Source organism: Poecile atricapillus, chromosome 5 (assembly GCF_030490865.1).
Source record: "Poecile atricapillus isolate bPoeAtr1 chromosome 5, bPoeAtr1.hap1, whole genome shotgun sequence".
Lineage (NCBI taxonomy): Eukaryota > Metazoa > Chordata > Aves > Passeriformes > Paridae > Poecile > Poecile atricapillus.
Window position 1 is genome coordinate 6,501,651 of NC_081253.1, and position 24,552 is coordinate 6,526,202.

The 24,552-nt window shown below is 37.2% G+C and overlaps 1 protein-coding gene across 1 annotated transcript in view; it reads left to right on the top strand.

Moving 5' to 3' along the window:
* The window catches only part of ZRANB3 (zinc finger RANBP2-type containing 3), a 41,294-nt gene that overhangs the window by 15,185 nt on the left and 1,557 nt on the right, over positions 1-24,552 (top strand). The window contains exons 4-20 of the mRNA XM_058839807.1: positions 2,864-2,882; positions 5,539-5,717; positions 8,138-8,369; positions 10,080-10,165; positions 12,106-12,277; positions 12,666-12,794; positions 13,610-13,729; positions 14,472-14,591; positions 15,100-15,279; positions 16,080-16,232; positions 16,861-17,329; positions 18,310-18,513; positions 18,991-19,073; positions 20,510-20,611; positions 21,463-21,605; positions 23,043-23,174; positions 24,006-24,399. Coding sequence (XP_058695790.1) covers positions 2,864-2,882; positions 5,539-5,717; positions 8,138-8,369; positions 10,080-10,165; positions 12,106-12,277; positions 12,666-12,794; positions 13,610-13,729; positions 14,472-14,591; positions 15,100-15,279; positions 16,080-16,232; positions 16,861-17,329; positions 18,310-18,513; positions 18,991-19,073; positions 20,510-20,611; positions 21,463-21,605; positions 23,043-23,174; positions 24,006-24,399 — 2,917 coding nt within the window. The remainder of the gene's footprint in view (positions 1-2,863; positions 2,883-5,538; positions 5,718-8,137; positions 8,370-10,079; positions 10,166-12,105; positions 12,278-12,665; positions 12,795-13,609; positions 13,730-14,471; positions 14,592-15,099; positions 15,280-16,079; positions 16,233-16,860; positions 17,330-18,309; positions 18,514-18,990; positions 19,074-20,509; positions 20,612-21,462; positions 21,606-23,042; positions 23,175-24,005; positions 24,400-24,552) is intronic.

Genomic DNA, 24,552 nt, shown 5'->3' on the forward strand with positions numbered 1-24,552 from the left:
TTGCTGCTGCTATGTAAGAAGTTTAACTTAAGGACATATTCAGTGAAAGTTAATGGACATGAAAACAGGAGGTACTTTATATAGGACTGTCTTGGTTTGAAAAGACAAGTGTCTGCTAAGGAAGGCAGGAAACTTACTTGAAATGGAAAAATGTAACTCCCCCCCAATTATTATAATGTTGAAATCAAGGGAGTCTCAGGCAAAGATATGGGAATAGGAATAACAGTTCTTTACTAGGAAAATTAAAATAAAAATGAAGTAGTACAAAAAAAACCCAACATTGACAGAATGCAACCCTGTTGGTCAGGGTGTTGGTAGCAGTTTGATTAAATGGTGGCTGCAGTCCTCCTGGAGTGTCAGATGTGGTTCTGTTGAAGCAATGATCCCATAGAAGGGTGTAGGTTTCCTCTGAAGGTCCGGTGGTGTAGATGGGTCCTGTTTTCCTCTGGGAGTGCAGTGGGGAAAGGCTGACTGCAGTGTTCTGAGTTTCTGATTATATCTGGGTGGGAATGCTTGGCACCTCCCCCCTGGGTGGCGCATCTGACAATGGCATGATGGAATTTTATCAGTCATGCAGTGAGACTCAGTGGCCCATTAACAGAAGAGATCCCGCTGGAGTTATGAGGGATGGGTGATGGAAGAGATAAAGAACACAGCCACACCTGGTTTTAACAGCTGGTAATAGAATACAGACTTTTGGTTACATCTTGCATTGCAATCCAAGACAAGCACCAAAGATTTTATGAGTACAGTCTGAAAACGAGTGCAAAAAGAAAAACAGAACAATTTCTTATTCATCAGCAGATAAAGTCGTCAATGTTTAAGTGGCTACATTTCACTCTAATGAAGAAATCTAGCTTTACGGAAAATGTGTTCCTGTGTTTGACATACTTTTAAAGTTGGTGGCTTTTTATTTGCTATTCAGCTTCTAGTTGTCAGGGACATTTGTAAATCACTCTGAATTTCTTCATTTTTGCCTGTTATCCTGAAAGAAGAAGGAGCATCCAAATAGTTCATCTATGCCAAAGAATAGTGCAATAGGATCATACCTATTCTCACTTTTTCTGTTGTCTGAATTGGTGTAATTAACATTTCATTATTTATGCAATTCGACTAAAATTGAAGTTGATTTGCTGAGAAATACTGTATTTATCAGCAGAAGTTGGCAAGGAATATTTTTATTCCTGTCTTCTTTACCACATTTTCTTGCTACCAGATGCAACTTGGTTATTGCTATATTTGTACTTCAGCTCAATATTCTTACAGTAAATAATTTTTATTGTTGAAGATCTGTGGTTTTTTCTTGAGCTGTCTCTGCTCTGTAGCTGTTAGTTGTAGTCCTACTCATTTGCTGCATTTGTGTAAGGAGTACTACTGCAACAGTAGGTTATTGTGCATTCCAATTGATTTCAGGCCTCAAACTGTTTTTTAAAAACATGATTAATGTACTGAAAGCAGTTGGCCTCAAAGAATCTGCAAAAAAGAAAGACTTGTTTTGTAAACTTCAGTTCAAGCAATTAACAATGAGTATTGAATGGGAAAAAAAAAAATCAGTCTGAGCAAAACCCGACATTATTTTTAAATTAGAATTGTGTGTTAGTTGTCTGCAAATAAACATCTTTGCCCAGCTGCAAATCACAGACATTATGGCCCCACAATCATGAGTTCCCACTAAAAATAATTCTTTTCCTGCCTTTTATTTCCTTTGTAAATCTGTGCAGACTTGGGGGCTTTGTTTTGTTATATTTTCTTCCTTTGTTTTCATTGCTTCATCCCTAACAGCTGGTGGGGGAAAGTTGCAAAGCTATTTCGAATAGATAATTCGTTGCTTTTAAAAAATGAAGTTGTATAAGAATTAATTTTGAATTAATTTTTTACGTCAGTTGAAAGAAACTGCAGAAATTAGTAGACATTGGAATTCATACTGGCAGGCAGAGTGAGCAAACAGCAATATACTGTGGTTCTGAAAATATCAAACATTTTATCCTTTTTTGGCCAGCTAAACTAACTTCAGAGTAGTTACTGCTAAAGCAGTTCTGTATTACTTGAAAAGATTTTTCTGGATAAAAAAATACAGAATGCTTTTATCTTGTGTTAAATTTTGTTAAAGACACTAAGACCCAGAGGATCTTTCACAATTTTTCATGGAACACTATATTTGAGTTACATGGTGCGATGGGTTCATACAGAATCCCAAAAAGTTAAAATACCTTTAAGAATTTCACGTCAAAGATGGCACTTAAATGTTTACAAAATGTAAGTATGCTGAACAGAATTTATTATTTATGAATGGGGACTCAGAGTTGTCATTGTCTTTACACAGAGTGGAATTGCCAAGTGACTCCAAAATGGGCAAAAAATCAAATTCATTTTCTAATACTTTAGCTGATACAATTGGTGGGGGAGAGGGAGTGTCTGCTTCTATTTCAAAACAAACATGACAGCTCTGGAAAGCACATTTTAAAAATCAATCTGACATAAATAATCCTTAGTCATGAAGCAGGGAAAACATTGCTGGTTCTGAAAGACAAAAGAAAATTGAAGATACACTTCTTGCCTTGGAAGTGTCTCTTACAATTACAATTAATCTATCCCTTGACCTGAGCAGAAATTCAGTTTTGCAATTGCAAGTTCTACAGTAATGCCAGCAGACTGAATAAACATTTTTAGAATAATTGTTGTGCTTATTTTCAGTTCATACCAAATTCACTTTCTGTAGGTGATATCTGGAGGAATGAAGTCGCCTTTTTTCCTTTCATTGCTTCTGTAAATCAAGAATTTATAATAATTTATAAGTATTGGTTTATGTGTTATATTTAGTATTAATTTCTGCTTTTTTCCCCTGTTTTTGTTTCTTATTTAGGTGTATGATTGCTGATGAGGTAAGTGATGTTCTTGTTCCTCTTGACACTGTTTTTCTGGTGTTCATGCACTTTGTGCAGATGTAACTTTTTTTGAGAGGTGTGGGCAGAAAAGCTGGTAATGAAAGAATCCTAATTCCTGTGATAGTCAGCAGATATCCTGAAAATACCCGAGTGAAGGAAAAATTGAAATCTGACATTAGTTTAAAAGAATCCTTGAGAAAATGTAAAAGGTTAGTTTTAATTGTAGGTTAAATCTCCTGTACTGTTACATTTTAAAAACACTGACTCAGTTGATTTCTTTTAAAGTTCTTTATAATTGCATAGGTAGCTATTTTTAATGCATTGTTAGACGTTCCTGGCCCAAAGAGATTTTTAACAGATATGGTTTCCAAAGATGAATTTTTTTAAGTGCACTAATTAAGTAGTAATAGTAGAATTCATTGTGTCCATACAAAAAAAATTATGTTGTATTCCATATTAGGGAAATCTGAGTCCAGCATTTCTTCCCATGGATAAAACATTTTTGTAATAATGTTCTTGATGTGTTGTCAGTATAAAACCTTTCTGAAGAAGAGAATTGCTGTAGTTTCACAATTCTAATTTGGGTTTTCTTGACACAGGAGGGAGAGGGAGATGGATTATTGGGACTTAAGCATCTCTTCATACTACAAAAATCTCATTACATCTGGAGATAAACTACCCTGGCATAGAATGCAAAATATCTGAGAGCTGTGGAGAATACAGAAGTAGTTAGGGGAAGAGAAAAGGGAAGCTTGGGAAAAATCAAAATATCAGCAGTAGCTGTTTTTTTATTAAAACAGTTTATTTTCCTTCTTGAACTAGAAAGTGAGCTGTGCATAATTATGTTAGCAATAAAAAGTCCTGGAAGATACTTTTATTCCAAAACAAAGATTGTGTATTTCATACTGACAATAGGCGTGGCACTGGAGGGAGTGCAGTGATGTGTATTCTGTGCTTTCTGACCCATCTCTAAATAAGAAAATGTTGGTAAAATTAAATATCAGTATTGTGAGCTTATATGTAAAAAGAAATTATGGAGGAAAACTCAAGATCAGAGAATTACTGTACATATCCCTGGGTTGTGTAACTGTGTGAGGATTAAAGTAAGATAAACACTGGGTTTATTTTTTGAAAGGTGATCTACAAATATGTTTCCATTTTTTTCTCAGAGTGGGCACAGACAAAATTTTACCCCGAAAATTGTCAGTGTCATGCATTTCCATGCTGGAGAAAGATGGGTTTCTATCAAAACCCATGACCATAATATTTTCTCCAGTTTTTCTAGTCTCTCACGTTCTGTCCTAGCCTGCTGATCAGCTCCATGGGATCTGCATCCAGCCCAGGGTCTGCTGATGCCAAGAGCCCTGCTTTTATTCCATATTCATTTCAATTCAGTGCCTGGATTATCACCAGGGACTGCACAGCCTGAGTTAGGGACACAGCCACGGCAGCAAACTAAAAATGAATGTTATTTTGTTGGGTTGTTTCTTTTTTTCACTTGAATTTGTTTTCAGATGACCTAAGAACTGGTGACACAAGGGGATCTTGCAGGAAAATTTTAATGAAAAGTTGGAAATTTTGAATGAAAACTGAGTATCACAGTAGCTGGCCTATTATTTTCTTTCTAGTAATAGTAGAAAAATTCATTGTGTTCTTTTGTACTTGGGGAATCTCTTCATTGTATCATTACATCAGTCCATTTAGATTCAATACTGGAGATGTAAGTTGTTGTTTTATGTCTCACTGCTGTGAGTAGTTAGATAGCAGCAAATCCACTCAAATTCCCACTGGACTCCATGAAAAACCTGCACAGAGCATTTTAAGGCCTGTCACTGCTTTGATGTTTCACAGGAGTTGGGAACTATCTCTTGCCATGTGAACAAGCAGAGAAAACAGCTGCATTCTTTGATAAAATCTTTGTGGGGGGTTGATATTTTTTAAACATAGCCCTAAATTCTGAATTTTATAGTCATCTGTTGCCATGATTATTCACCTATGGGAGTGTTCTCACCTTGAAAATATGAAGCAAGTACTTTCCTGTTAAATATAAATGTGTTTGTTGAATCTCTTTCCCTTGTCTGTACATCTGAATTCTCACTATCTGGGCTTTCTTGTCTGTGTTACAGGCCAAAGAGAAACCATCAGCTCTGGTGAATCAGAGCAGTAGTTTCTTTTTGTTGACCCACTTGGTCAAACTCAGAGCTCTTCCCACAGGTGTTTGTTCTTCATTTGCCTATGCAATTGAGGACAAAGTTGTTAGAAGGCACCTATATTTTTCTTTCATTTGCACAGTCTTTTAAAAATGTTGTTGGTAGTTCAACAAGTTAAAGAATTTCATCTTTTTAGTCTCTCCTAGTAAGACCCTGAACTGAAAATCTGAGATGAATGGAAATGCTTCTTCTGACTTTGATGACCTACACAGATATAATACATGTATTAATCCATTTAACTAGAAAAATCTTGTTTCATGAAAGATGATCTGTGGTAACAAAGTGATAATTAAATGCATGCTATAGAAGTAGCTCTTTGACTGGGTTTCCTTTATTTGGTTCTGTCTTTGCAAATTCTTTTGGGCTCTTCTGAATGGAATATACTTTCTGAGCAGAGACTTCTGGTTTTAATGTTGTTCTTTTCTTCTCTTTTCTTTTACCAGATGGGGCTAGGAAAAACAATTCAAGCAATTGCCATTTCATATTACTATAAAAATGAATGGCCTCTGTTAATTGTAGTGCCTTCTTCTCTGAGATACCCGTGGGTGGATGAGATGGAGAAGTGGATTCCAGAACTCTCTCCAGATGACATTAGCATCATTCAGAACAAAACTGATATTGGGTGAGTACAGTTTGTTATTTTTCTCTAGAAAGGCTTGCTCACCACCTCCTGCTCAAGCAGGGCCACCCTCTGGGCTATCAGAAACCCCCTCTGGGCTATCAGATACATCTTCTGTGGAATCAGCCACTCCTCCCAGTTTTCTGGTTTTGTATTATAGTAGTTACTCACTTTCTTTGAAGTTGAGGGATCTGCTTTTTGCAAAGCAAATTTAGCAAATGCTTGTCTGCTGAAAATTAGATTGCTTCAGTGTGTCTCTGAACATACACAGTTACTTCTCAACTCTGATGAATTCATTAGCTTCTGTAAAACATTTTTTGGAGATCTTCTGGCGTACATTACAAAATAAGGAAGTAATTACTGTTAGAATTCCATTTAGCATGCTGAGAAAATTTTTAAATTCGAATAAGTAATCCCTAAATAACTGAAAAGGTCATCATGACCTACACTTTCTATCTTTAGATTTAATAGCATGAATTCATCAGAGGCTATGTCTTGGGTGTTATTAGAATAACTCTCCTAGTACCCTGAATTGCAACGTATGTTTTTTGTATGCTTCACTGTAAATTACTTGGTTGATTTTATGATAACGTTTAGATGTTGTAAAACTTCGGTGTGAGGGAGACTGATCTTCATGTTTTCTGGGAATATCAAAAAATGATTTGACTGCCAAAATGGGCTGCTTGGAACCTTTTTGGTAACTACAGAAATCCAACTGAAAATGCATTTTGAAAGCTTCATCAAAGGGTAATTCCTACTGATAGTCAAAATTTAAGTTCATCACAGGAATATGGAAACTGAAATCAGCTTTTTTTTTTTCAAATGTATTTATCTAAAAGACAGTGCTTATAGTGCTGGATGCAGAAAGAGGAAATGTGGACTAAGGAAAATGATGGGAAAATTAAACAGCAAATGAAATTCTGCTCTTTTAATATTTTTTAAAGGAGTAGACCTTCCTCACTTTTATTCAAAAACAAGGAAAGATGAAAATTTGGGTTTCTGCTCATTTAACTTCCAGGAGGCTTCCTAGCTATAAGTGAGGTTGTTGTTGAACTAACTAGTATTTTAACATTAAAAAGTGTTTCTTGCATTTGTAAGAAAATGCAAAAATACAGCTGCCAAACTTGGTTTAGCATTTTGTTAAATTCTGCTTCCATATGTCAGGCTTTTATTTTGCTCAGTTTAATACTTTGCTTTACTTCACAACTTCGAGAACTAAGTTTACTGCTTGAGTGCTAACTTCTTGATTAAAACAGGTTAAAACAAACCTAGGCATCGTTTTAGGTTTGTAATTTCTGGCCAAATTTGAATATGGAAGTTTCTTGAATAAATTGGTTCCACTAAAATAAATAAGTTTATTTGCAATTTTTTTTTTAATGTGCCGTTCAGAGAGGGTAAGGGAGATTCGTGCTTTCCTGGTTGCTACATTTATCTGTACAGTGACAGCCAGAGTCTGCAGTGCCCACAGTGCCAGCACTCAAACCACTGTGCTTTCCATATCCAGGAGTGTGAATGTGTAGCTGCATCTACTTACTTCCTCTGAAATCCTCAAGGAAACTTCAGCTTGCTTGGTTTCTTGATCTCTTGCTAGTGAAGAATAAACAGAATTGATGTGAGCAGAGCAGTGGTGTTTGACAGATGGGTAGACCAGCTATGACCCTCATCCTGGTGATTGTGCGTCTAACAGCTTTGAGTGTTGTGCTGCTCCTGAAGGGCCACAGTGCTCCCTAGTGATTTTAAAATCAATTCATACCTTAGTCCCGTATACATCTTGAAATTTGTTATAAAATGTTCATTTTCAATTAAAGACTAGTTTTTCATCTTGTGCCACGTTGACTCCCTGCTTCCAGGTTTTTTTGTTTTGTTCTTGTTCTGTTTGAGCAAAAAAGCTGGATAACAGCTCTGACAGGAATGTTTTTTTCCAGGTGGTGAGGTTCAGCCCAGTCTGTACTTTCACAGTGTCCATATACTCAGGGACAGTCTGCTTAATCCTCTCAGGCTGCTGGTGAGGGGACTCTTTGTGCCCAGAGCAGAAGAAAGCTTGCACAGAGACCTTATTACTTCAGGTGTTTGGGAGCTCATTAAGATCTTGGCTTGTGTGTAACTTTTTGTCTACAAAGTGGATTTTTCCAATGGGATTCCCCCAGAAAGGAGCACAGGGTGAAGCAATGCATCCAGATAAATGAAATTCCTTCAAAATGCAATCTGTGTCTTCTGAAAATGGTTACGAAATGTGTGTGGTTGGTAAGTGTGAGATGTTTTAAACACCAAAAGCTGTTGCTGTTAGCCTGACAGCCCATGTGTCAATCAATCCAAAAGGAGACATACATATCTTCTGAGATTATTTTTTTATAATCTCTCTGCTATATTAATTGTCCTACAATGAAAATTTACTAAGAAAACTTGTGGATTTTCTCTTTCAGGGGAATATCAACAAGCAAAGTAACAATTCTGGGGTATGGGCTGTTAACATCTGATGCACAGACTTTGGTAGACACTTTGTACAGGCAGAACTTTAAGGTGGTTGTGATTGATGAGTCGCACTTTATGAAATCCAGAAATGCCACCCGTAGCAAGATTTTACTGCCAATTGTGCAGAAAGCTCTCAGAGCTGTTCTCCTTACTGGAACTCCTGCTCTTGGAAGACCTGAAGAGGTATTTGACGTGTTGTGTTTTATTTGTTTTGGGTTTGGTTTTGTTTGGGGGTTTTTTTTTTAAGGATGGTATCAGTAATAAATGAAAAGTTTTGTAGTTTCATTGAATATATTCAATTACATGCATTATGATATCAAAAGGTGCACTGGCTGCATCAGGAAGGACAAGTATAGTGTGCCTTTTTGAGTTGATTTACAAACTTGTTTCAAGCTTGTGCACAGGTGACTTGTGAGAGTGTTTCTTGTAAGAAATTAATCTTGCATGTTACAGACTGATTGTTCGGTGAAATAGAAAATCAGGAGCCGAAGCAGAAAACTGCTTGTTTCTCCTGGGTAGGGGATTCTTTGGTAGACAAGATCTTGTATTAAATCATCTACTTCATCATCTGATAAAGAAAACCCTTAGTTTTTCTGGTCTTTTGGATATTCCTAATGTTCACATAAGTGGAACAAAACACAGACTGTGCTTGTTGCAGCTCCAGAGTGACAAATGTTCCTTCTAAGGAAGGTCAGTTTATGGAATTAGGGAGGAGCAGAGAGGTAACAAAAACCCTCTTGGGTTTTTTACTGAACCCAAGACAACTGCCTTTATTTATCAAATGAAGGGGAAAATGGAGTATAAGAGCTGATTTGTATTCAGGGAACTTAGAAGAGTTATATAAATAATATTTTATGCTTCAGAATTCCTCGCTGTATAAATAGAACCTATGCCAAGACCCTTAATAAATTTAATTTGTTTGGAGAGGTGAAAACTTGAGGAAGATATCTGTGGTATGGAAAAGGGCTTGGTATATCATGAGTACTTCCCTAGAAAGGGTGGATAGTTACTAAGACTTCCTGTACAAAGACATTGCAACCAACCCTGGATGAATTAAAGTTAGAAAGTGTTATACCATTATATAGTACATGGATACTGAGACAAATATCACTGTTAAAGGTCTTTAAAGGAAATTCCAGACAAGCTGTCCTTGACCACAGCAATGGGATCAAAATTCATGACCAAATGGAAAATAATTTAAGAATTATACAGAAGTGATATTTAGTGATATTAACAGAAGTGATACTGCTGTTCTTCAGTGGCTTACAAGGCAGAGTATAAAAAGCATTAAATGTCTTTAATCAGTTTTGTGTCATAAGCAGAATCTTTGTATGAAGTCTTTAAATGTGTAGAAAATTATCTCAGAAGCCAGGAAGCTTTGACAGTAAACCAGCTTGTAAAGCAAGATTCTTCCTGGTTAAGGTAGTCTAAACTGGTATTTGCCTCCTGCTACTCAGCAGGGGAAAGAGCTGTGAAATTTCTGGTCTGTATTGATATTGTCTATTTTTTGAAGTAAAACTTGAGTAGCTTTTCCTGTATTTTAGGGAGCAGACCACTGAACCTTTGCAGAAGGCCGTGTACCTGGCAAATGATAAAAACTGTATTTTTAGAAATAACTTCATCTCATCCATGTTTTCTTGTTCAATGTGAACATTTTCCAAGCTGTCAGTGCTGTTACAGTGGTCTGAGTGCTCTGTTTTTTGAGGGCTTGTCCTCTCTTAAGACTCCTGTATCCTGTGGAATTTCTTTTGCATGCAGGGCAAGCATGTGGTTTTTGTGCAAATATTAAATGTAAACTTAGAACAGGAACCATATATTGATTATTTCTGATTAGTCTTACATTCACAGGCAATTTTAATTTTTTTCACTGTTGCTATTTTACTTTTTATATAGCTCTTCATGCAGATTGAGGCACTGTTTCCAGGAAGGTTTGGAACTTGGAGTGAATATGCTAAAAAATACTGTGATGCTCGTGTCAGGTATTACTGCCCTTGCTTATTTATATTCTTATGAGTATATTTGATTTTTCTTGTCATGCCAAGTGAGAGAATCAGTAGGTAGTGCCTCTACTGCTCTATCACATCATCTTGCTTTGAAACTCAGGGTCAGCCACAATCTCCTCCATCAAAGAGCATTGGGAAAAGGATGACACTGGTTAAATTAATTGATTAACACTGTTAAAGTTTGACATACTGTTTTACTGTTAAGTAAAATTATTTATACATTTACTGCTGCTAGTATGAGCTGTGGAGGTTTTACCTTCAGAACTGGAGTTTTTGACTCTCAGTCTTAAGCTCATGGTCGTGTAATAATTTATTTCTCTCTTTATTATGGGATCCAGGTTTTTTGCTACCTGACCACATTTGGGTGGGGAAAAAAGTCCAGTACTTGTCTCTGTATTTCACAGGCTGACTGTCTTAGCTAAAAATTTCATATCTACAACTTTGCATGTATTCAGAATAACAGATTTTTGTCAGCTAAATTGGCTAGCATTTAGATTTAATTTTTACAATAATAATTACATAGTTTCATTTTCATAAAACTTGTTTTTCTCCCTCCATCATATGTACTTTATCAGTATTTAACTTCAAATAACATGGAAGATCACTGTCTAATTTTCAGACAGAGAAATGCTATTTTTTCCATGGTGTTTTGACTGAATGCATCTGTAATTTTCACACCACAAGTGTGCGTGGGTACAGCATGGTTAGCTACTCAATCATAGATGATTATCTTATTTTTGGAATACCATAAATGTAATAAAAATCAAGTTCAGGGTTTGGCAAGCTTTCAATGAATAACTTTTTCTTCGTGACTTGGCTGGAACAAAACATCCTGTGGTAATAAATTTGATAGGATTATTTTATGCAGCACTTCCTGTGAAAATATAGGAGGTTTTTCCTTAGGTGTCCATAGACACCTGTTTTAAAGATGAAATCTGAACTATTTCTGTGAGGTTTAGGCTGCCATTTCTGTCATATCCCTGATGCTGAGGGTGGAGGAAGGAGGCCTTTTTGGGGACAGACATATAAATAGACCAAGGAAGGGATATGAGCAAAAGATGTTGCTGTCTTCCATCTGTGCCATTCCCACTTCACCAGTGCAGAAGGGACTCCCTCAGCCCCTTTCCCAAATGATTATATTCAGTTAATTAGAACACTGTTGATAAAATCAGTAAGTCTTAAAAATCTTTAAATGATTGTGGGGCTTTTGTGGCTGTTTGTTTGGTCTCTTAATAAAAATTGTGTGCTTGTAACACACTCTTCTGGCCCTGGAAAGTGTTACCTGGGCTTTTCTCCAAATGTCATGTTCATTATTTTATTGTCTCCTGACGATGCTGACAGAGAAAAGCTGCTGTTCCTGCTGCAACACTTCCTCAAAAACAGCAAAGCAAGGAAAGAATAAGGAAGACTGAGTTAATAAATTCTTTCTTTCCAGCCTTTAGCTTCTTAATGTTAAACCTTCCTCTATTTAACCATGCTCATTAAATAATATTTCTTTTAAAGATGATAGCTTAAGCTTTAAATCCTGTCTCTGGCAGTAACTAAGAAGGAATTTTTAGGGAGGGAAAGAAAGGAATATTGATGGTGATATTTGCAGTTTTCATGATGGCTTTCCTGTCTGTAATATAATAAAGATTATTCTCATGGTATATTCTTCTCATTAGTCCAGTGAAACAGGAGTTCCAAAATTAAACCTGAAATTTCTGTTTCCTGTGGACAGTGAAGGATGGGAAGCTGGGAATAGACAGGATTGTGCAGGTGATGGGCAGTGACTGCTGCAGGCAGTGGTGGCTGCTGGGAAGTTGAAGCACACTTTCATATCTAGTAGCGTGCTTTAAAATTAATTATGTACTGAGGATTTCTATTGGGCTTGGAAGATCTCATGTTTACACTCTGTACTGATTTATCATTTTCAGGTTTTTTGGTAAAAGAAGGCAATGGGATTGTAGAGGAGCTTCAAACTTAGAGGAACTACATCAACTTTTAAGTGAAATAATGATCAGAAGACTGAAGAATGATGTCCTAACTCAGTTGCCTCCCAAAGTCAGGCAGCGTATTCCATTTGACCTTCCACAAGCTGCAGCAAAGGTAAATCTTCTACTTTTGCTAAAAGTACGTTTGTTAATAAGTGGAAATATCTATGTATGGATATGTATTTTTGTGTGTGCTTGTGTATTATGTGTAGTTACAAAGATTGTGTGAGTATAAAGCAGAGTATCTCTGTTACTGTTTTTAAAATATAACACAAAGAGCACTAATACAGGAAATTTTTTTCCATCAGTGATAAAATTTGTTCTAATTCTAGTACAATCTTCTTTTCTGTCTTTTCCCATAGATTTTGAATCCTACAGTAACTTTTAGCCAAATTTGATGCAGTTCTCCAAAGTTCCTAAACATTTTACACTTGAAACGTACCTCTTGAGGTACAATGTGCTTTGTACTCTGTGTCTAACCACTGGTCTCTTCTGCCACTTAGAATCTGAATGCCACTTTCACAGAGTGGGAGAAATTAATGAGAAGTCTGAGATCAGATGCCACTGAAAGCCACTTTTCTCAGGTCATGAATCTGATCACACGCATGTATAAGGAAACAGCCATTGCCAAGGTGAGCCTGCAGGTCTTTCCTTAATATCCCTAAATTATCCAGCGTGTGTTTTTAACCTCATAAAATTGCTTTTATTGGCCAGAACACGAGATGAGGTTATTTGGTTTGTTTTATAGTCATGAAATGGAGAAACACTCTCTTTTCCCCTGTATGTTTCTGGAATAGAAATATGGAATATGCAAAAAGAAATCTGAAGACTGCTGCAGTGTGTATTGCATTAACTGTTGATCACTGATAAATTTTGTTACTGTCATCATTGCTTCAATAGCTTTTGCAAAAGATACTGAAAATTACATTTGACACAGAAGAATTCTATGAATGCTTAAATAGAGCAATATTTTATGATTATGGTATCATGAACATATCAAATTTATTCCTTCAGTTTTGATATATGGCTTTGTGTGTGTGTATGCAGAAGTTCTGATTATGTATTACCTTGTCTGTTTGAAATATGTTTGTTTTTCTCAAATATGGATTAAAACATCAGATAATAATGTCTGAATTAAAAGGGGGTTTATCTACATCTTAATCTGGAAGAAGTGCCACGTAATTATATGATCTTTTGAAGATAAATGTATTTTTTTTCTCTCTCTCTGAAGGAGTAAGTTACATTTCTCAAAGACATCAAGTTGTGATTTTTTCAATACAAAATTTATCTGAATTATTGCTAAGAATGTCAGTGATAAAGTCTTACATGATAACAGAAGATATGGAAATTTACATTTTCATGTTACAAAGAATTGAAAGAAATGAAAATAAAAACTCTCTTTGAAAATGTTATGTGTCTCACTAATGAAAACACACACTCACTGCAGGCAGGAGCAGTCAAGGACTACATCAAAATGATGCTTGACAATGACAAACTGAAGTTCCTCGTCTTTGCCCATCACCTGAGCATGCTGCAAGCCTGCACAGAGGCAGTGATAGAGAGCAAGGTAAAACCTTAACAAATGTGCACACAAATTTACCTTCACTTCCACAAATGGCTGTCAGCTGTGTTTGAATCCAGCAGAACTGCACACGACACAGGAATGAAAGGATTTTATGTGCATATGGATCAGTGCCACTGAATTAAAAGGGATCGTGTGGTTCTCAACAACTGCTTTGTGTTTAAGGATGATGTAAACACACTTGTATCTGGTATGGCTTATTATCATTATTAAATCAACACTGTAGGCAATTGTTTTCCAAATTTTTCTACCAGTACGCTGCTGTCTAATTTTGAGGGGTTTTAACTGCAGGCTATCATCTCACCTGAATGTTTAATTCAAAGCAGTAAAAGTGTTTGTAAACATCTTTTGCTTTATTTTGATCATGGTCTCCTTAACTATTGCTAGGGAAAGGTGACTAACTGTGCTATTTTGTGTTTTTATTCTTTTTTAACTGTTGAGAATTTAAAAAAATGGTGTCAGGGTGATTCCAGATTCTTCTGTGTAGTATTCCATTTTAAGATCTCATGTTCATTCTGTCTTCTCCTTTTGCAAACAGGGAATACAAAGTCTACACTTCTCTAGATAGAGACTTAATTTTAAATCAAAGGGCAAAAGAGTGCTGATGTATCCTGATCCCCATGACAGGAATAGAACAGTTCTTTTCCTATTTTTACTGGGGGACAGGGAGGGATTTGGTCTGAAAACAGACACTGATTGCTATTTAGTCTCTGTTCTGATGTTGCAGGCTCGCTACATCCGAATAGATGGGAGTGTTCCCTCTGCGGAGAGGATTCACCTCGTCAATCAGTTTCAGAAGGACCCTGAAACCCGGGTTGCTATTTTGAGTATTCAGGCAGCTGGTCAGGTAGGGCAGAGCAGAAAATCTGTGAACTAATACACTTGAAGAATATATAGCTACTGAAATCATTGATGACTGAAGTGGTTTACTGAGGGCAATTTATCTTCATGCAATTTGTCCTTTGTAGCCACTGTGTTCATTTCTTTGCAGTAATCATGTTAACTGTTCTAAGCCTCTATTGAATTTACTTGAGCTAAATGATGATAAGAGCAGTATCTCATTCTTGAATAATTAGAAAAACTCAATTTCTCTAAAAGCAGTAGATTAATAAGAAATAGATGTTATTCCATACTGAATAGCAATGTGCAGTCTTTGTACAATATTGAAGTATTTTTTGAATCTGAGGCCCAAGGAAGAATCAGTAAAATAAACCAATCTGCTGTGGAGGACTACCCTCTTATTTCCATATTAAAATATCCTATACAACCTTTAGCTTGTTAAAGCTAAAGATAATCAGATAATCAATTTTTGTGTGTGCTTTTTTTTAAAGAATGCATCTACTTATTCTGCTTAGGGTTTAACATTCACTGCTGCCACTCACGTTGTGTTTGCTGAGTTATATTGGGACCCAGGCCACATTAAGCAAGCAGAAGACCGAGCACACCGCATTGGGCAGTGCAGCTCTGTGAACATTCACTTCCTGATTGCCAGAGGAACCATGGACACCCTCATGTGGGCAATGCTGAACCGCAAGGTGCGTGGCCAGGGGGCCAGAGCTCACTGTGCCTGGGGTTGTACTCCACTGCCACAAAAGTCTTATCTGGAGCACTCTCTGAGACAAATTGATACACCTGCAATTACTGATCATCAAAATGTCCACGTTTGTTCTGATTTAGTATTTCCTAGCTTTTTGCTTTTCATTCAAGATGCAAAGATAATGAGTCTTTGCCAAGGGGAATGGGATGGTTCATATCCACAGGAGATGGTTGTTTTATCTTCTAGCTCTTTATTGCTGTTTTTGTTCAGTTTACAATTTTAAGGCATTCAGGCATTCTGCTCACTCATAACAGCTAGGATTTGTTGTGGGTTGGTTTTTTTAATAGAATGAATGTTGTGCCTAAACTAAGCTTTCTTTCTGAGATGCAGAGGCATTCTCAGATAATTCTTTTTCAGTAGATCCAAGATTAATGTAATCTTTTCTTCTGTTGCCATTTTCCACAAGAATCACCCAATTGTTGTTAGCAGTTGGAGAATCATAGAATAGTTTATGTTGGAAGGGTCCTTAAAGCTTATCCTGCCTGGTGCATTATGAGTCTCCTTAAACATATCAGAGATGGGGCTCAGTAATTCAACAACAATTTACTTTACAAGTTCTGTCACTAAATAATTCTGATGTATTTGTCTCCATGTGCCAAGCAAAACATGTTAAGGCTGTTAGAGATGTACAGAGTGTATATATTCTCTTTGATCTTCAATAAATACTGACATTTTGTGTACAGCTTCACTGGCTGTAATGTGCAAAATAGAGTGCTTACCTTTACTGTCTTCCTGCAGGCCAAAGTCACTGGCAGCACCTTGAATGGCAAGAAAGAGAAAATGCAGGCTGAAGAAGGTGATAAGGACAAATGGGATTTTTTGAGTTTTGCTGAGACCTGGACCCCAAATGAAACTCTAGAAGATCCCCAAAATGGACTTCTATTTACACATGTAAGACTTGAAACTTTGTTTTTTCTGTTTCCTTTCATTTTTAAAAAAAAAAGTAGTAGTCATTTGCTTCAGCTTTCTGTGCATTTCAGACGCTACTAATGGAGAAACACCAAAAAAGTAGGAAAAAGTAATGTAAATTCCATTTTAAAACATAGGTGAAGTTGGGAAGAGTGTTCTGTGGGGAATAAATGTCATCTACATCTTCTGATTAGTCCTTATGTTATGTTTAGGTGGCTGAGCCACTCTTAGAGTCACATGAGATCAAGTAATTTCTGTTCAAATGACATCTTTGTTAATTGTGCCAAATTAATTGGACTAATATTTAAAACAGTGTTTGAAAGCCTTTCCTTGTAATGGGCATCTTCAAAAAAGGCACCCAGCTTACCACTTCTGTTTTTCTATTTTCTGGTAGCGCCATATCAGAATTTTCAGGAGAATATTGAAAATACCTTTCTGAAATCAGGAGAGGAATGTTGAATTGCTTTTTCTGCTCACTTTTGGTCTTGAAGTTCTCTTTTGTTAGAGATACCTTTTGTTTAACAGTTTCTGATGCAGTCATAAGTGGGGTTTGGAGGTATTTTCCAATCTAAATGATTCTACAATTCTGTGTTCTTTTCCTCTTCCCTAGTTTGAAAAGGACAAACAGCATGATATACGTTCCTTCTTTTCCCCCAAATCCTCCATAGAGAAGAAACGCAAAAGATTTTCTGGTGATGAATTAATACATAATGATTCAGAATCTTCTGCAGTCACTAAAGAAGAGGATGCAGAGAAGAGTGATGAAAACCTTGATTCCACAAGGATAAGTGAGGTGGAGACAATTTGTGATGAAGATACTTGTGAACATGAAGCCAAAAGAGCAAAGAGCCTAAGTGGATCGACCCCAGTCAGCTCCAGTAATAAAAAGAAAACATCTTGGACTGGAAAAAAGCTTTCTTTGTTTTCAGAAAAAAACAGTGAACTCCATCCTTGTGGCTTAAATACTTCAAGTGAAAGTACAGCTTTCAATGAAGTTTGGCACTGCAGTGCTTGCACTTACACTAACAATGCTCTGCTGCCTTACTGTGAGATGTGCCACTGCCCCCAGAGCAGGGATGGTGAGTAAGGGGTGCCACAGAGGGAAAGATGCATTTTTTATTTCAATTGTGATCAGGCTCAGAAAATACAATTTTTTGAACCTATGACTACACAGAAGTCCAGGAAAATATGAAGAATTGTGTCTTTACATGAACAAATGCCCCTTAAGTGATCCTGCTTAGTCTTGCTTTCTCCAAGGATCTTTTACGTGAGTCTAATTTAAGACAAGTGAAAAATGCTCATAAAATGTTAGCAGGATATAAATTCCATAAGGAAGAATATATCCTCTCTTTTCTTTGCAGCAAATGTCCCTCTCATCTTCCTGGAGGTTTATGGTTATTCTGAATACAATTAAACAGCAAAACTTTTCTTTACCTTTCAAAACTAAGCAATGTGGTGTTGGAGTTTATTAGCTTGAGCATTGTGTATTTGTCATGAGAGACATTATCTGGAAAATACGGCTTTTCTTTCTCCACCAGCTCACAGTTGATTTCTTTTGCTAAATTTATTTAAGCTATCTGGAAAATTAATGAAGCCTTTTTATAAATATATGTTGATATTTGCCACTTCAGTTGCAAAGCCATGGGTAAGGTTCTTTTTACTTCTTTTTTATTTATTTAAATCTTTGGGCTTGTTCAAGTACAGACAACTGATTTTCACAACTATAAATCAATGCTTGGAAAACTACTTTGTGTGTTTATGGTATACAATAACTGTATATAATATAGAATTGCTAACTGCATTAGCATACTGTTTATTACATGTATATTTTGACACTAATCTGGGTGCATGGGATTACATAAATTAAAAGCTTTTTTTCTATGTGTTTTTCCTACTATTAAAGTTAGCTCTAACTTTCTAAGTGGTTGCACTATAATAATATTAGAGAATGCAGTGCCTTTCTTTGTATTTCAGTGATGTGTTCCTGTCTCAGATGTGTTATTAGGTACACACTGCCAGGTAACACAAATCATTGCTTGGCTTCTTTCTTTGCCTTCAGGTGAGAGAAATGGTGAAGCTCCCAGGAGCCAGACTGAGGAAGGAGTGTCAGAGGAGCTCAGGAGAGATGGAGAGAGAGCAGAGGGCAGTGCTGAATGCCAAAGAGGAAATTTGGGGGAACTGGGGGCCCAGCAATCTCTTGAAATCAGAGAACAGGAAACTGTTGGCACAGAAAAGGAAGAAAGCGAAAAAGAATGTGGAGAAGGTAAAGTGGGACTCTGAAAGAACAATTCTGTCTCATTGTGAAACTGAATTAAATGGCTCTGGCATGAAAAATGTCTTTTAAATAAAAACCTATACCTCCAAAACACAGAAGTACAAACACCAGCATGGGACTTTCTCATTTTGGCCTGGGCCATTTGTTGAATTTTGATGGTGGATAAGCGCCCAGCCTTTCCACACCGCTCCTGGAGCAAACCTGAGCTGACTGATTTCTGGACTGTGTCAAACCAGCAGCTGGGAGTGTGGATGGTTTTACTGGAACTCAGGACAGACACAGGCAAAACAGATGATGGGTCATTCAGGAGAAACAGAAAAAATACACAAACACCTTAATAGTTTGCTGCTTGAGCTCTGCACCTTATGTTGTTCTGGAATTATGTACATATTTAAATATTATTTTTAAAGTCTGAGTAGATTGAATGAATAAAACTCTTTAATGCAAACATTTTTTCTGTTGTAGATAAATCAGACTCGTTCCTAATATATGATGGGCTTATGTTTTGTGCAAGCAGGAATACTGATAGAATCCACCTCTACACAAAGGTAAAGCTAAAATATGCATGGTTATTGTCATTTTAAAATTGCAAAGCAAAAAGTTGCCCGATGAAATGTTTCTGTATGCTCTTCTTTGTTATGTTTGATGTAAAAACATTAATATTTTTGTATTAACTGAAATGTACAAAAATTAGGTAGTTTATCATTCTAGTTCTTTTTCTCAAAGGAATTAAGTAATAATTCCTTAGATGCATAACTTCCAACACTTCTCTTGGCTTACAGAATTGGACTAATACATTAAATCATCTGTTAGAAATGCCAGTGACAGTGGTTTAAAATTTCTTTTTTATTGTTACAGTGTCTTATCATAAAATAACTTGAATAGAATAATATTCAAAATTCAAATAAAAAATGACAGTAAATCCTGACATGCTAAGTCAATAAAATATTGCCACCACATTTTCAGAAAGCTCAACATTGGTGCTGTGTGTAAGTCAATAACTTCCTGAATAAAGCACTTTATCATTAATCTGCAGTGGTGATTGGGCACAGAAACCAGCCACTGGGAATTTTCCAGGTCATTATTCAAGGGGAGGTCAGGACTTGCCAATTTCTTCTTTCAAGTGATAGGAAAGTTCAGTGGGAAGATTTCTTCAAATTACTGAGTGAATCAGTGTATTCAGGTGCTGCTAAAGCACAGGTAACTGAGGGCAAGTCTCTGGGATGAGACATTTTTATGTGGCTGATACAGCTGGGAAAGGTGAAATGGAGTCAAAAACTCCTCTTGTATCTGAAAATTTGTTAAATTTACTTAAAATATATGCTGCTGCCTGACTTCACATGTTTTATTCAGACAAAGATGCATTTTGGGTGGGTTTTGGGCAATTGTCTGGTTTGGGTTTTGCTGGGATTAGAGATGAATTGTGCCAGATACTGCACAAAATCTGCTGAATGGTGAGACACCAGGGAATTCTGCTTTGACTCCTCTCGAATGCTTGTGAATGATCAATAAGTTCCTTGGCCAGATGTACGCCCTGGGACAACTTAGTCCTTTAAAATTTAAGTGGAGAACTTTTTCAGACATTAAAAAGAAGTATGATAAACAATGTTCAAGAATTCTTATTTTAAATTGTAATGAAGTGACATTCTCCTATCTCAAATCATTAATTTCCCATAGAATTCAGTCAAGAGGATTGTAATTTCAGTTTAATATAAGGCAGTTCATGTGTCTGAACTATTTGCAAAGAAAAAAATCAGATCTATTAAAAGTTAAAATGTTCAGCCTTGTTACTTTTAGGTAGATTAATATGAATCATCTTTCTTGCATTTTTGCTGTTATCTCTGTGCCTTATTGTTAATTCAGGAAAAAATTGACCTTGAAGGGAGTAAATTTAGGAGGAAGGGAGGGCAAATCACTTGAAACAGATTACTTTTTCTACATTGTGCTATATTGCATCTGTAAACAAAACTGTTTGCTTGTCTAGGATGGTGAACCACTGAATCATAATTTCATTCCATTGGACATACAGCTGGATAACTGGGAGGATTTACCAGAGACTTTCCAGAATAAAAAAAATCGTGCAATGGTAAGAGTTCTACTGGCATAGCAATATAATATTTAATGCAGAAGAAGATTACTTACTTTTAAAAACATAAATGCAGATTACTTCCAGGCCGTGGGATATAGACACAGTTTCAGCAAAGCAATCTTACAGATGTTGATGTGAATATTAATTAAGCAGTCTGTTACTCTGGCAAATTATTGTAATCACATTGTAGTAGAAGGAATCAACCAAGCATCATTTCATTTTTCATTTACAGGGTTAGTTACTAACTTTCATAAGTCAACAAAATAACTTAAAGGTTCTGAATTAAATGGAGAAAACTCTAAATAAGAATGTTCTAGATTGTATCAGAGCTGCAGGCCTGAGCAGGCCTCCACTCTCACTCTCCCTCTGGTCTACTAACAGTTTTCAAAGCAGTGTCAGGCACAGCTCCACAGAGGCATTCAGTTAATTTAGGAATAAAGATCCCATTCATACTGGGGGGTTTGGGAAGAACACTGCAAACACAAGTACTCAAGTAAGGAAATCCAGATTTAAAGTGGATGGGAAATATTATCTGCTTAACTTAAAATCTGATTTTCCAAACAGAAAACCATCATGTAGGAACAAAACTGATTTCTTCTGTTCTCCAGCAAGGCTGGAATTTAAATTTTTAGTGGGGGATAGCTGACTGATTCAACGAGCTGTTGTGTGAAGCAGCTACTGAGTGGGTTCCACAGACAGGGTGTGAGGGTGTGAAGAGTTACCTGAAAGCACCATCTCTGATTGTAGAGCTGTTTCCAGCCAATGTAGAAAGCACTAATGGCACTGTTTTACTGTAATTATCTCCGTGCAAAGCCTGTCCTGCTGCTGACTGTTGTGTTCTCTGCCAGATCCTGAGATTTGTGAAAGAATGGACTCATCTAACGGCAATGAAACAGAAGATTGTTAGAAAAAGTGGTCAGATATTCTGTAGTCCCATTCTTGCTGCAGAGGAGTTGTCTAAAAAGCAGTCGGTGGGCAGCAGCACCAAGAGGTATGTGTGGTTTGGTTTTAATTCCTCCTACTAATTACTGTAGAAAGTTAGATTTATTTAATGTGACCTTCAGTGGAATGATGCTAAGTCTGAACTGGACTTTCAGTGATTGCTTGTCACAGAGTGACAGAGGCAGCCAGGCATGTTGGTGAATCTGCTGGAAGTGTCTCCTTCCCTGCCCAGCTCTGTGCCCCATTCAGCAGCTGCTCTGGCTCTTCTGCACTGCATCTGATTGATACTGAATGTGATGATCTGTTGAGTGATGTTGGTCTGCTGAAGTTCCAGTTCAACATCTGGGACTTGCCAGGTGTTTTTAAAGGATAAACCCTGACTGCAGGGCCACAACAGAAAAGTAAGGTCAAAGCATCTTGTTGTTTTCCCTACCTAGAAGCAGAAATAAATCATTACTTGCCATCAATGAGATGTTTTATTCATAATTCACAGCTAACTCTAGTAACTTTTTCCAGTTCTTGTTTTTCTTTAAGCAGTTCTGTCCTCTATGGATGACATTTCTCAAAACTGTGCCTTTCTTTGCTGAGTGCCACTGAAAAGGGCTGGGTTTTGATCCTTGTTAAAATCTAAATGAACCTTTGATTCCCTTTCTTTCCTTTTTCTGATGTGGTCTTCCTTGACAGACATTTGTAGCCTCAGTGTTGTCATTGCCCTGCACAAAACATGTCATGCAAACCATCTAAAACCTCCTTATTCCCCTCACTTCCTACTATTAAATTCCTCAGGGTGAATATTTTGGCTGTAGGTAAGAATTAAGTAAATAAATAGTTTGTAATTCCAGTAATATAAGAAGCAGAGGGTAATAAGTGTTTGTTAACCTCTTTCTTGCCTGATTGTGTGCTTCCATAAAGTGTAGGAAAAATCTGTGAATGGTGTTAAAAAACCTACCAGCCTTGTAAGGTGGGGCTGTAGGGTTTGGCAGATGTTCAGTACAGAGATGTCCTCAGAAGAAGTTGTCTGAATAGTGGTTTCTGTGAAGCAATTTAAAATTTTTAACTAAGAGCAGTTGTGTTTTACCGGGTTTCACATGAAAATAAAGTGGGGAGATCAAACATAACAAATGCAGCAAGGAGTCCTCCAGAGTTTGTAAAGCTTCCTGGATTATCCAGTGTCACTGAGACTTCACCTAACTGAAACAAAATGCCTTTCAGATTTCACTGTCAGGCAGTTTCAAACTGCAGTCATTTTTTAATTGCTATACACAAACCAAGGTACAAATGCACTGGTTAGAATTCTTTACACTTTTAGAAAAAGATATTTAATATGGAAGTATATGAAGCATGTTTTCCCAAACTTTCTTCATTTCTCACCCAGAAAATGAGGAATGTTTGAAGAGAATGTGCTGTACCAATCTTGCTGCAGTCCAGAGTGATGTTCTCTGAGGGAGATCGCTCCCTTTGCTGACAGGATTTGTCACTCTCTCAGGTATGTGACCAGGGAGGATGTGGCAGCAGCCTCGCTCTCCAAGGCCAGCAGCAGCGGGGGAAGCGTTCGCCTCATCTCCAAAGAAATGGGGGCTTCTCTGGACAAAGCTGCTTCTCCTGAACCATCCACAAAGTAGGTTTATTAATGCATTAGGATAATTAAGTTCTTTTGCCACATTTTTTTTTTAATGGTAGTAAAATTATTTGCTATTACTATATGCTTTGCTGAAGTACAGCAGTTAGATAAGAAACTTGCTGTAGTGCTAATTAGCTCTGTTTTATTCTTCTAACAATTTAGATTTTATCTGTTGTTTGCTGACAGAGCTGCTAATTAAATGAGTCTGACTAAAACAGAACAAGAGAATAGATTCAGTTAGAGCAAAGAATGTTAGCTCAGCCCTCCTGTGAGGTCAGCATCAAACTGGGGATGCAGAATTTGTTTCTATTTTGCCTCAGAATTAAAAAAAAGGAGCAAAGAAGTGAAAATTCCAAATGGGAATTCCCCTTTTAAATTTTTTAACTAGCACTGTATGTCCTACTTCTTTTACATTGGAAACTGATAGGCAGCTATGAAGATTGTAGAGAAATCAGGATCTTTCCTTTGAGTTTAATACTTCTGTTAAAGAGGGGGCTGAAGCATTTTACTTTTGTATGTGTACATGCCTGATAGAAATCACCATGTCTTTATAAATACAACATTATTTCAGCTAATAATTGAGTGTAGTAAGATGTGCAGAAGAAAAATCTGCCTTGCTATATTGGTAAATTTAGTTCAAATGGAAATGTAAACCAAGTAAAGGATTTTCACTGTGCAGTATCAATCTGAGTAAGGTATTATTTCAGCTCAAATGATTTTTCAGAACATAAAATCAATCTGATTGAAATACACAGTGCATAAAACCCCCATGAACTGGCTGCTGCATACATCATTTATCCAGAGCTGTACTTTGTTCTCTGCCATCAGACTGCTTTCAGAAACTGGAAATGATCCCTCAGCCCTTCCCCTAGGGCAGACTGATGCTGAAGGCTCCTCCCTGTCCAAAGGGTATCTGCAGGCCCTGGACAGCCAGGGGACCCCGCTGTGTCTCAGCTGCCAGCAGCCCACAGCTCAGCCCCCGCCCGGCTGCCCGGCCCGCGCCTGGGACACGCGCTTCTGCTGCCACGCCTGCCAGGAGGACTTCTCCATCCGCTCCAGCCAGAGCTACCTCCGCTCCAAGGTGTTCCAGATCGAGCATGGCGTGTGCCAGTGCTGCCAGCACAACGCCCAGGAGCTTTATCTCAGCGTCAGGGATGCACCCAGGAACCAGAGGAAGCAGCTTCTGGAGAGCTCTTGGATGTCTCACCTTCCCCTTGGGCAGGTGATGGTTCTGGGCTTTCAGCAGTAATACCTGGTCTGTGTACAGAGTTAGAGACAGCCAAAAATGTTCTTGCAGATTTGATAGAAAGGTAACCTAGCACCAACAACAGAAGAAAAACCAAGTCTTTAAAAACAATCAAATCAACTGAATTCC